Source organism: Paralichthys olivaceus, chromosome 4, assembly GCF_024713975.1.
Source record: "Paralichthys olivaceus isolate ysfri-2021 chromosome 4, ASM2471397v2, whole genome shotgun sequence".
NCBI classification, from domain to species: domain Eukaryota; kingdom Metazoa; phylum Chordata; class Actinopteri; order Pleuronectiformes; family Paralichthyidae; genus Paralichthys; species Paralichthys olivaceus.
This window is the reverse complement of record NC_091096.1, coordinates 6,678,838-6,691,997: the sequence shown is the minus strand read 5'-3', so window position 1 is coordinate 6,691,997 and position 13,160 is coordinate 6,678,838. Positions and strand designations below refer to the sequence as shown.

The 13,160-nt window shown below is 41.2% G+C and overlaps 1 protein-coding gene across 11 annotated transcripts in view; it reads left to right on the top strand.

Annotated features, from left to right (window-relative positions):
* The first annotated feature begins 628 nt into the window (after positions 1-628).
* Positions 629-13,160, top strand: part of LOC109637090 (rho guanine nucleotide exchange factor 28-like) — a 35,810-nt gene continuing 23,278 nt past the window's right edge. For all 11 annotated transcript variants that reach the window (XM_069523485.1, XM_069523484.1, XM_069523480.1 and 8 more), the window contains exons 1-10: positions 629-768; positions 1,640-1,683; positions 4,696-4,837; positions 5,662-5,771; positions 6,071-6,257; positions 8,588-8,771; positions 9,239-9,440; positions 9,684-9,759; positions 10,580-10,626; positions 11,746-11,818. In XM_069523485.1, the coding sequence (XP_069379586.1) occupies positions 1,651-1,683; positions 4,696-4,837; positions 5,662-5,771; positions 6,071-6,257; positions 8,588-8,771; positions 9,239-9,440; positions 9,684-9,759; positions 10,580-10,626; positions 11,746-11,818 (1,054 nt within the window). In that variant the 5' untranslated portion in view covers positions 629-768; positions 1,640-1,650. The remainder of the gene's footprint in view (positions 769-1,639; positions 1,684-4,695; positions 4,838-5,661; positions 5,772-6,070; positions 6,258-8,587; positions 8,772-9,238; positions 9,441-9,683; positions 9,760-10,579; positions 10,627-11,745; positions 11,819-13,160) is intronic.

The window sequence follows — 13,160 nt, the reverse complement described above, 5'->3', positions numbered from 1 at the left end:
ACCATTCCCTTCTCTGGGGGTTGTCTTGCTTTTGCCTCCATTGCACCTGTTGTCACTTGAATTTGCACCAAAGCAGGTGAAAGTGATTCACAATCACTGGAGCTTCCTGAATGGACAGATTGATTTCACTGAAGTTGAACTGACTTGGTTTCCACTGTGATGATTAAGTGTTCCCTTCATTTCTTTGACTAGTGTGTAATTATTGAACTGTTTTACTATATTTAATTATCTGTATATACACCAGCTTCCATAGAGGAGGGGTTATAGTAATTAATAGATTTATTCTCTCTCTCGCTCTCGCTCTCTCCCTCTATTTGAAAAGAAAAACTAAATTCAAGTGAATAAACAAGGATTAAAACCAGGAAACCATTTATTTAATGCACTTAGAATCAGCTTGATATGTTCCAGCTACATGAGTCTGATATAAACCAAATGTTTATACTCATCTAAATATTTAACAGGAGCACTTGAAGGGATCATTACTCTTCCCAATGACAGCTTCATTCGTTAGAGGTCGCTGTAACCACAAGGAAAGACTTGGGCTTTTAAGGAGGAACTTGCCGGTGAGCAGACGGAAGACTGAGCATCCACTGGACCCAGACGCACAGAGGAGGATGTCCTCACTGGACCCAGCTGTGGCTCAGACCCTGCGTCATTCCTCAACCTGTGGCTCCAGCGGCGGCACCGACAGGAATGAGTCCCACTTAGAGTCTGTGTTTACCGCGCACTGTCACGTTTCCTCCGCCGGAGTGTGAGCCCCTTGTGGAGGTGAGTACATCCAGAGAATTCACGCTTCTCTACCTGCTGCTGCTGCTGCTCACTTTGTTCAACCTGAATGTTTCCTGTTACTGCCACCACTGTGAACGGTCAGATACGACCATAGAAGCAGAGTCTAATTCATTCTGCAGTCAAAGAGGTCAACATGAAACTTAAATTAATATGAATGATTTAAAAGGTTCAATAATTCATAACTGTTTGTGGTTTGTTCATGTTCTGCCGTTGCTCACTGTGATGTTTGGTAATGATGGTATTAGTAATCATAGGGAAGAGTTTTTTGTTTTCATGACACCTTGCTGTTGAGTTCAGTTTAGAAAGTGGCCACTGATGAAGAACAGATCTGAACCCTGCACAAATGAAATCAATCGATTTGTTACACACACACAGTCATGTCTCCATGACTCCCTGCAGACTTACTTTAACTTACGCCACAGTAACTAAATCTAACCCTAAAACATGTCTTTACCTTAAAATCCAATGATTAATGTTATGGGGATTTTATTTGTGTCCCCGATTTAAGACAATAATGTGATGGTAAACAGATGTAGGTCCTCACAACATCACTAGTACCTGCACGGACCACACATGCACATAAAACATGTGGTCTTTATGCACCACGGCAGAAAGTGTCATCATTAAAATCATTATTCACATACAGGGGATCAAAGGATTATCGTGTCTTGTCGGACGACCTCTGGCTCTGCTTGGCACAGATACGTTTTGATAATCTCTTGAGGATCAGAGGAACAGACAGAATAACCAAAGTAACCCAGGATGAAATGAGGATCCTGTGGCTACACGTCGAGTGTGACTTGATCTTTACTGTTTTTCATATATTTTGTTCTCATGTGTCTGCCTGCAGCTGCTGTGCAGATGGAGCTGAGCAGGAGGAAAGTGCCTTTGTATGTGAGTATGTGCTCCAGTTTGCAGTCAAGTTTGATACCGGCATCTCCAGTTAATCTCAAGAGTTAGTAACATCTCTGAAATCTCTGCAAATCAGGTTTGGAAAGTAGTGAGAGATCAGCAGCTTCATTTATCAAAACTGAAAGTCTATGGGAGAGATTTTGCACATGTGACAAAAAACGCATTATGTTTAAATAAAATGCATCTAAAAATCTAACATAACGTCCAATATCTGAAAGGATACAAATGTTTTCTGTAGATGAATTCCCTGAAGTTTCTGTATGTACGATTGTATAAAGGAGGTATCAGATTTGACAGCGGGGTTGACGAGGGCGGCACAATGAAAGCAGACTGATGTTTTCTCCGGTGATCAAACAGCGACTTCATTGGTCTTTGGATTAAACATTTGTTGGTTTTGCTGTTGGATTATTTGAGCAGTGATTCATAGTTTCTCTGGGGGAAAAATAACCTGATCCATCAACACAACAGTGACAATAGCAGCGTGGCACTTTTGTATATAACTCTGTGATTCATTCACAGTAATGTTTTTTATTTGTGTTTTACTTCGTCACAGTTGTAGAGAACTTGAATTTACCGTGTGTTTGATTTGTGTTGTTTCTGGTGGTTTGAATGGATCTGTTGTCTGTGAGGTTAAGCTGTAGTTTAACAAGCAACCGCAGTCAAATATTCTTAACAATGACAATATCTTAACATTGTGCACAAACAACAACGTGAACTAATGGTCCTCTGAAGATCAAAGCACTGCTCACACTGTATTCAGTCGATACTCATTTGACATGTTTTTGATGCTGTTTTCCCGGCTCACACAAGGTCACGTAAATGTTACCAAGCTTTTAATGTGGATGCAGCATATCGACCATTACATGCAATGAAACACCCGTCGCTCATATACTTGTTTTCTGTGGAGGACCACAAAAGAATGAGTGAATAAATGACTATAGAAATATATTTTCTATGTCTTCATATACAGTCTACGGTCTACAGAATAACTTGTGCCTGTCTATTCACAGATGTTGAGATATTGTACTGGTGAATTAGAAACTGACCTGCTGGTGTCTCCACATCAAAACCAATGGTGGTCAAGATATTTCACTAAAAACTAAAAACGTCACAGATTTTGTGTGTTCGGATTTCATTATCGGGAACATTTCTGATGCAGATATTTCAGCTGACATAGACAAACAGAAATTGGCAATGAATCCTAAGATGTCGGCGTCAAACCCTTATGGCAAAGTTAACAATAAGCAACGTTACTATAAGTAGCTATAAATGAAAAAAGAAACAACAATACAACCACATACATAGACCTTGAATTAAGACATTTATGCACATCTTTTCTACATTGTTTATTCTGTAAAGTAAATGGTGTCATATGAGCAAACATTAGAGTCCATATCGAAAAAAGAATGAATGACTAGGGATAAAGAAACTGACGAGTGAACCTGAGAACTAGGTGAGACGGAGACAAGCAATAACTCACAGCGTCTCTATCTGAGACAGTGAGAGAAGTAAAGACAGAGTTATAGCATGAGAAATCGGGTCAGCTCTTGGGCTGATGTAAGACTAACGTAGACTCTCTTAAGAAAACGGAGTGGCTGATTAAAAACACCCTCATCCCATCCAACACTAATCTGGCATGTTCGCTGCATTTCAAACTAAGCCTCACTATTTACGTTTCTGCTCTACCTTTTTCAGTGCAACCTCTGTCCCCTTCTTCTGTCAGTCGTTTGATATGTTTCCCAGAATAACCCACACGCTGTCGTCTTGCGGTTGATTCGCTATATCGAGGCCACTGTAGGTGGAAAGAGGTGGCTGAGCTAGAGGCCCTGCAGGATGTTTATTATTCTGAGGAGCTGAAAGTAATACCTCTGTCCTCAAGAGAGCGAAAAACAAATTAATAATGCTTCAGATATTTTAAGTTGTGTTTTCATCAAAGTTCCAAAATCCTAATAAGGTCTGGGTCTCAGTGAAAACAACCAGTTCTCTCACTGCCTCCCCTGTTGCTCTGTTGGCTTGACACAGAAGTTTAAGGGAAAGTCCATCCTGACCTGCTTGTGTTCTTGTCATATTGAAAAGGTTGTTATTGGTGTCATGTTTGATTAACAGATATCACTCAAATGTAACCATGTGTCACATGGAGCCTTTCACTGACATACACGTACGTTTAAGTTTGCTGAAATTAGTAGATATTAAAATGTTATTTGAAATAACAAACAATGCAGAAAAGCTGTGCTTTTGTGTTAACATTTTACATAAAACAAATTATTTTTCTTAATTCAAGTTCTAGATGTGTGTGTGTGTGTGTGTGTGTGTGTGTGTGTGTAACCTCAATATGTTTTTGTTACTGATTGAAATCTATCTGCAGCCCAATATATTGTCTGATTACATTTGATAATCTTCTATTGATTGTATTCCGTTCTAATAGATACAGATAAAAATGGTGCCAGTTGTGGACCACTTAATATCAGCAAAGTTCTTGTACGGCTATTTGGGTGTGTTGTCCTTTTATTCTCAAAGTATATAAAAAGATCTGCTATCAGTATCGAAGCTCAGGTTTAATATAGTCTCTAGTGTCCGAACTTCAAACGATACTAAATCAATGACCCAGAACAACTCAGCCTGAACTTCTTAACCTGCACAAAAGGTTTTTAAAGGTACCAATCAGGCTGCACATGTGTGACTGTTCCGCCCTAGTTCACAGTCTTGCCTCTGATCAGAAGTCTAAAGCATTCTGGCCTGTTGGGATCAGGGAAGGTCTTTACAATAGACACTAAGACATTCCTGTTTTTATTGAGGGGTAATATTTTATTATACTCTCAAGAGGAATGCTGTCAGGGGATTTGGTGTACTTTACAGAAATGTAGAACACAGCATCAGAATAGAGTCCTGCTCTAAAACAAGCCTGCATCTTTAGGAATAGAAATTTCTTATGCTCTGTCGCGTCCATGTTTCTTTATTAAGCATCTCAACCTCTCTCGCCTTTCTTCGTCTCAGGGCCAGGCCAAAGTGTTTGCGTTGCTGGAGGGTTTAGATTCGGTGCCGCTGGATGCAGAGGTCTACATTGTTCTGGAAGGATCCACACTGGTCCATGTCACCAGAGCTCAGAGTGACATCATGCTCTGCTTTATAGTGCCTGGTATGTGCATATGTCTATGTGAACTGTGTTGCATCTGTATGAAGAGAATGGATGGATTGATGTTATATTCCTTTTTCTTTCTTCCTTTTCTTCTCTTATCTATTTTTGCATGTTTAACATCCAAGAATGAAAAGGTCCTCAGAAAAATATCATCAGAATTCAAACACACTCTTTACAGTCCCAGGTTTTCCTCTCCTGTCTGTTGTGTCCCAGGGAGCAGTATATCAGTATTTGAATCTTAACACACACACATACAGTACATGTGCCGTCTGTGAGCTGAGGTCTGGAGCGGCACAGAATCTTATCTGCTTCCTCTCAGGAGGGAAGCAGTGCCATAAACAGTATGTCAACATTACTGAGCGTCTGTGTAGGCTGACACCGCCATCCGTCCTGCAGGGTTGTATGCTCTCTACAGATGGAGAGAGCAGGCTGATGGACTCTGAAAACCTGTTTTCCTTCTCCATTAAAAAGAGAACATGCCTTTATTAATATACACAAAGAAAATCTGAGAATATTTTTCAGTTAGACTTGGTGCCATAACAGTGGTTTTGTGTTGTGTTGCCTACAAAATGTGTCTGATTTTAATTATGTACATTCATTTATTAGAGACCACAAATGTTTTTTTCTTTACACCCAGGTCACCTACGTTCAGTTTCGTGAGTTTGAAACAAGCACTTCAAACATGCAAATCACACTCAACATTTTCTCTGCTGTGGGTTTTGTTGTATGAGAAGACAGAAGGAGAGAGAAAGAAGACTATGTGTCTTCCTCTGTACAAAGAAATGTGGAAAACTGCATGGAGTTGAGGCTTATTGTCTCTTTAGGACACAACCTGGCTGAGACGGTCTCTGTCCAGGCGTACCTGAGCTCGCAAACTACACCCCTCACCTGGGTGGGCGGGGCTTCACTGGAGTACATCCAAGATGATGCTCAGGTGAGGAAGATACACAAATAAGATGCTACACCTTTACACACAAGATTGTGTACATCTGTGCGTAATGTTAAGGGTGGGTTCATGATCTTCTCCAAGGAGTCAGTGGCATATTAACGGTGGTGCAGATGATTCACTAACAATGTAGGATTATCTGTCTTTGATAAGTGATTGTCATAAATGATTTTGCATCGAAAACAAGTTAAATCATCTCACCTTTGTTGCAGAGCTGTAGTTGTGTGTTTTGGCATCGTGCACCAGTTATCAGCATTGCATCTTATTTTCAACTTCTTTATTCCCAGGACCTTGCGGAGCACCTGGTAATCCACGCACATTGTCTGAGTTCCTCAGATCACAAAGAGCTGAGAAGCCTCTTCAACGTGGGCCAGGAGAGCTCTCGCTGGGCCATGGATCGTCGCGTGGCCCTGGCCATGGCAAACCTGGATATCCCGCAGAACTGGAATGTACTGGGGAGCCACAGTGGAGACGGTGAGAGCAGGATTATCTTGTCTCGCTGTAACACATTCCTGCACAGATGTGTTGATCAGAAGCATTTCATGTTTGGTTTTTATTATTTAACAGCGTCAATTCATTTTTTAATACAATATTTGAGTATTAGACAATTAATTATAGATAAATGGAACATCACAGTACATGTTGAGGGCTGAAGAAGGTTTAATAAAGAGGATTTGATTGAAAAACAGACAGATTTGTGTAAAGAAGGGACGTAATTTATTATTTATTATGTGAATTCATGAAGAAAGATTCTTAGTGAGCGGTGAAAAGATGGACAGGTTTGATAACATCAGCATCCTGCTGGAAACCTTGAGCCAGTTCTATCCGAAGAACGTGAACTTTTCAACTCTGTGTTCCCTCGTTCATCGTCCGTACACTTTCTCTGCCATCATTTCCACTTTCCATGTTCACTGGGCTGAGGTCGGAACTGAACATGGTCACGTGTGCTCCTGTCGAATTCATCAAAGCCAATTAAGCAGCATGTAATGTGGTTAATAGAGCCTTTCTATCTGGAAGTAGCGTGTGTGCGTGTGTGTGCGTATGCGTGGACCACTAGATGCCACCATCTGTTTGTATGACAGTGTTTGTGTAGGGCCACCTACATAAATAACAAACTAGATTTAGCGTTAATACAGTTATGGCAGTCTGTTTCATCGCAGCGTCTCCCTCTAAATGTCTGCAGTTAATTTGATAACACTGCTCATGACATCACTATATTTCTGATGCTTTATATGTGACTGAATTATAAATCCCCAACTTTCCTTTTAAAAGTCACCACTTCTCGACAGTGTGCTCAGCATTTCTGAGGCACTGGAAAAATTCATTACTTTCACAAAATCATCGGAGCTTGGAATTATTATGTTCTCTGAAATCTGTCTCCAAAGCTTCAGAAGGCCTGATGGGTTTTTAATGCAGAATATCCATTGACACATAGTCAGTTTGTTTATTATAAAGACAACTTTAACCTTTTTAAAGTAAATTCAACTTATTTCTTGCAGCAGTTTTGCTTTTATAACAATAATAACTCAACAAGTTCTTCTGTCAACTATAATCCAAAGGCAAACAGGACAGAAGTATAATGTTTAGATAAAATAAAAAATTCTGAAGTCAGTGTAGACCAGGGATGTTAAACATATGGCTGTCTGACCTGAACTGGCCTCAGAGAAGGTATAATAATAATAAAAAAGCACCGCGATCCCTCATTTGTCTGCTGTGTGTCGAAGTGTCCGAATAAGAGCAGCTGGTCTTAGACTGATGATGATAGATCCCACATGGAGGAGACACAAACACAGCTGCTGGTAGAAAAAATATCCATCAAAAAGGAAAAAGTATGTATGTATATATATATATATATATATATATATACACACACACCTACCTTTTACTGCTCAGGAATGTATATACTGTATGTTTGTATTTTTTTCGGCATGATCAAATGCTTTGTGGCATCATGTGTCCTGACAAGTGACCAACATCAGACTCTGGAGGAACTCTGTGACAGATTGAACGTGATCTCTTGCTGGAGATTTCAATGAAAGACTTTACGCATGTTGTTCATGAGGCCATATTCATGTTGCCTAGAGGGATTCTGTTGCCAGGAGGTTCGTCTCTCAGTAATGCCTTTGGTTCGATCGAATAGTTCGGTGGTCAAAGGTCGAGGTTCCAGTTACTGCACAGAACACATTTTTGTCCATAACTCAAAGATTCATACTGTAATGATGTCACACAAATGTCTACTGGGATCAAATGGTGAAATTAAGACATTTTATATCCAATCAACCCAAAGACAGGAACAGAACGGACGTTATAACTACATTTCCTCCAATTCGTTTAAATAATAAAACCTTTTTTTTAGAGAATTTTGCGAGAATACAACAGTACATTTTCAAGCTGACCAGTTTCCTGACTGTGGCTGATTTGATGCAGCCAGTTACCTGGATACAGATTCCTGTAGAACTGCATTGACAGGGAGACACAGAAATAAAGAAGCTGTCGCCACTTTATTGAAAAGCTTTTACCATCTGAAAAAGTGGGTCAGTGGAGCAGAGGGATCCAGCGCTGTGCAAGAGGAGAAATCAATCATTGACATTTAGGTTAATTATTGTGAGGAGATGGTCATAAGAGCTTGGGTTGGCTCCAGCCCCCCCCCTTGACCCTCTGAAGGATAAGTGGGATGGGTAATGAATGGATATATGGAAAGTGGTTATTAATATGAGATTCTTGGCGTGTTCGTCTCCCTCTGTTTTTCTCTCACATTCCTCCGCTCACATGTTTTTTAATCATATGTCTCCTCTCATTCCCAGAGCACAGTCCCAGGGAGTCTCCCCTCCACCTGGCCGTACGCTGGGGTCTCTGCAGGCTTGCGGAGCTGTTGCTGTGCCAGCCGGGGGGTTTGATGGCTGTCAGTCTGCCAAACGAAGAGGGAGTCACGCCGCTGCAGCTGGCACAGACGGCAGGCAACCACGACCTCCTGGAGCTGCTCACACAGTACGGTTCTCCACTACTACAAGGACTTTGAGGGAGAGACACTGACATCATGCTGGAACTTCATGTGTTCGGTGCAGAGCTTTCCCAAACAGCAGCGAGGGAACGCAACCCAGTTTTACTACGTTAGCTCTTATCCCCCCAGTGAACTTGCATTCTTCAGATTTTTCTGTGACTGTAAATATTACATTCTGAAGTCCAGTTTATGAACACATGAAATGCTAAACACCTGCTAGTATTACCTTTCACACTCAGGAATAGTTTTGCTTTGTCAGTTGGCCTCCAGCTGGATTCATAAATCTTAAGCTTTACAAGTCTGTTTACTTGTCCTGAAAAAACAGATGGCCATCACCCTCACTGAGAGACAGTACCTTTAGAAATGCATGTGTTCTAATCATGATTCAATCTCTGCACTCTGAGATTATTCATTTGTGATTCTTGATTAAACTAATCCAGCTGTTGTGCCGCAGCCCCCCCAACCCCCTGGCCACGCCGCCAGCAGGTCTGTCCCAGGTGTGGGCAGACCGGTCCCGCTTGCTGAGGTTCTGCCACGACACGGGGAACCTGACTCTGACCGTCCGACAGAACCTGAGGTGGAGCTCAGAGGAGAGTCGACACGCTGACATCCTGCTGCTCAGAGAGCGGCTCAGAGACGAGGACTTTCTCAGGGAGGTGAGATGATCGAAATGAGCCGTTTACATCAGTATCTGAAACAGAATAACTATTGATTATGACCAAGCACTGGAATAAACCTTGAGGAACCTTATTCATGACCAGAGTGACTTGCTTCAAATTAGTGTTAAAATAAAGCCAGATTTGATTGTATCATTGATTAAGTCAATATCAGTCTTTCTATCTTGATATTCTTTAGTTTACGCTATCAACCTTTTTAAAATAATACCTGTCCTCCCTCAGATAAAAGCTCTAAGGAGAGAACGGGTGGAGACCATCTTAGGGAAGGAAGAACTGGTGGATGATCCTTCAGAGAACGGTATCATACTCTCCCTAATCTGCCTGCTCTGTGGGATTTAAACTAAGCCGCTCAGTTTTAACTCTTCTCTTTCATGTTGCAAGGATCTGCAAGTTTCTGTTCTGGTGTTTTATGAGGCCAGAGGCTGTCAGGCTGCAAGACTGAAAGGATTTGACTGCCCCCCTCTGGGGTATAATGTGCACTGCAAGGCTGTGAAAAAGAGAAGAGAAGAGAGAAAAACAAACCAATCAGCATGAATAATAATAATAATAATAATAATGACAATAATAATTTTTTTGTTAATAATAATTTTTGGCATTTTGCTTCATATCATTGTAAAATAAATCGATAAATAACGATGATGGCACCCTTTAAACAATAATCTTCTGACATTTTATAGAGAAGTTAACAAGCTAGAAAATGTAAAAAAATGAAAATGACAGGTCGTTTTTCAGGAATTATATATATATATATTTATCATAATTTAATTTAATCGAAGGGATCATACTGAGTAACGGAAACATCAGTCAGATAAGACCATTCTTTATGGGCTTCTAGCACTCACCTACATTTCCTTTGCCTTTATGTTTTTACGTTACCCCAGGCTGCACATCAGACTGCCCAAACACACAATTTCCATGTGTCGCTGTTTATGTGTTCATACACTGGGATCCATGTGGTGGTTTAATTAAAATAAATTAGGTCAAGGCCACACAGTTAAGATACCCCCAGGTTATGAAAAGAAAAAAAAGTGAGATTAAAAAAGTGACAAATACTCTCTGGAGACTCTTTTGAAGTTTAATGGCTGCTCTATAACTGAATGTGTCTCTTCTGTTTTCAGCGCTATATCCAGATATCAACGAAGGAAACTTTGCTGTTGAAGAAAATGTGCGTATTTGCGACGAGGACTGTAATCGTATCAAAGAATACAAGCATAAACCTTTTAGAAACTATCTACAGAAGCCTTGTTGAAAGTACATCATATATTATATGTAAGCATGTGGTATGGATATGTAGGGACTCTCTAGAATCACAAACATGTTGGGAAAGAGCAGAAACAATTGGGATGTTTATACAGAACACTGCTGAAACAAAAATCCCCACGGATTGTGTCTAATCCTGATCACCACATGTTTGAAGAAATAATCAAACTGTCCTCAGGAAGACTCTGTAGGGCCGTCACAGCAACCCAGACATTCACAACTAGAATGGCACTTGGTCGAGCACATACCTCCACCAAGTCCACACAGTGTCATTAAATTCAATCAGGCTTCAAGAAATTGCACACACAGATAAACAGATATCAGTCCCCCAAATATCTTTTTTCAGCAAGATCCAAGATCCACCAAATGCAACAACTTTGTTGTATTTGTGTAACAACTACAACAATACCCATCATTGCTGTCTGTATTGTGTGCGTTATTTTATTATTGTATTTATTTTTGATTTAATTTGATTTTTAACCAACAAGACAAATTTCCAGTATCAGTAACCAAGATCATTATTATAAATTAACAATTAACAATTAATAGATTCCAAACATGAGCATAAGCTACTCTTCCAATACTTCTGTTCATTTTTCTATTTGAGAACAACAGGTGTAACTTAAAAACTCCTGAATACGTCATTTCAAATTTCACATCTGCACGACCACCTGCACCAGCCGGTGATAAACTGTGGTCGTGGACCGCCCCTCAATGCTCCACATTGTTCCACTCTCATTGTTAAGGTGTTGGATTTGGCACCTTGCACACACCACTCAATAGCTGACTGTGTGCTCGGTCAAGTGTGTTTTTCAAGGTCTGAGAGGTGTGGTGCGTGTTCGTGATTCCGGTCATCCAGTAGGACCTGTTTAATGTGATACAGATGGTTAACTAATTAATTTTTTTCTCACACACCCATGCACCGGCCTAACACTTAGGTTTTTATACTTGGTTCTCCTCGTGTTTGAGTGTGGAGGTATCCCTGCTGCTGGGTGAAAGCTTCTTCCTCTGTCTCTTCACTCAGGACTATGAGGAGCCGCTCATGTTTTGCCTGAACGAGGAGGACGAAGAGGAGGACCCATCCCCGTCTGATTCTGGTAAAGATTTTATTTAGCTTTTGAAACTTCCTCTAAGCCAGTTTCTCAGAAGCCTATTTTTAGATATGGTTTTATTGTCGATCTTGCGGTGCCTCAGCTGTAGATCATGTTTTGTGCGGACTGAAATGGATCGTTGTTGTGTTAGGTGCTGTTATACGCATAATAAGTTATCCAAGCAGCCTCCAATCGTTAAGCGAGGGCAACCGCAGGAAACGTTTTGTTTCCTGAACAGAACTTGAAACTCGGCTCTGATCCTCACCTCTGAGTGTCTGCCATCCCCACGGACCACAGGATCCCATTTCAGACCCCTGGCCCTACATGTACCCCTCTCTCTGGACCCGTGTCCCTCTGCAGCTCCTTTTACAAAGCCTCCTCAATGAGGGAATGTTTTGTTTTCAGCCTGTGGTTCTGTGTGAAAGCTACAAACATAGAATGGGGAGGGGGCGTTATTCTCTTTTCCCGGATTAATCCCGGCGGCACCAGAGTCAAAGATGGCATGTGGGGCTGGTGGGACAGGACGCAGATGCTGTTGCGTTTACACGTCATGATTTTGGAACGCCGGTGTGCTATTTAAAAACACACAGGGGCATCAGTGTGCCAGCTTATTTTTCTCAGCGTCAATGAGCAAAGGTGGCATAACAAGGTGTGTTCTTAACAGCAATAAGAAGACACCTTGTGTCTGTGTGTATAAACAGAGAGGCCTGTGGGTCATTACGAGTCATTCTGTGCCTATCAGCTGCCACAGAGGTGAATCCTAACCTGGGGTCTGAAGGTGGCTTCACCCTGATCTGCCTCTGCATGGGAGGGATCTGAGAATGGGGACATCCTGTGGGTTAATTATTGGCTTGTGTTGCTGATGCCTCAGTGTAAGAATGCTGTGGTTACAAGCTGAGGCTTCAGGCTCTATAACACTTGGCGCTGGACATCTGCAATCCTAACTTCCTGTGGCTTCTGTTGTTTTCCATGCTATATTGCCATTTTGTTCTCTGTGTGTGCGTGTGTGTTTTGGCTGGTTGAGGATTTTTGCATTTTCTGTGAAGTCATTGAGGACTGCCTGCCAGTGACCTCGTTCAATCCCCTCAAAGGCCTTTTGTGGCTCAGACAAATAACATTAGTCACTTAAATAGTGTTTCCTTCAAGTTTCCCCTTCAACTTCCTTTTAAGTTTCTTCACATTGAATGAATTGTTTTGAAACTGAATGGGGGAAAAAACTGCTCGGTCTACATTTGCCGTTCTTCCGGGATTACAGAGTTTATTTCACCCTTTCCTCATTGCTGTCGAGCATCGAGTGACCGGCGGGTATTTGTTTTTCTAACAGGGAAGTGAGGCACATATTGTGATT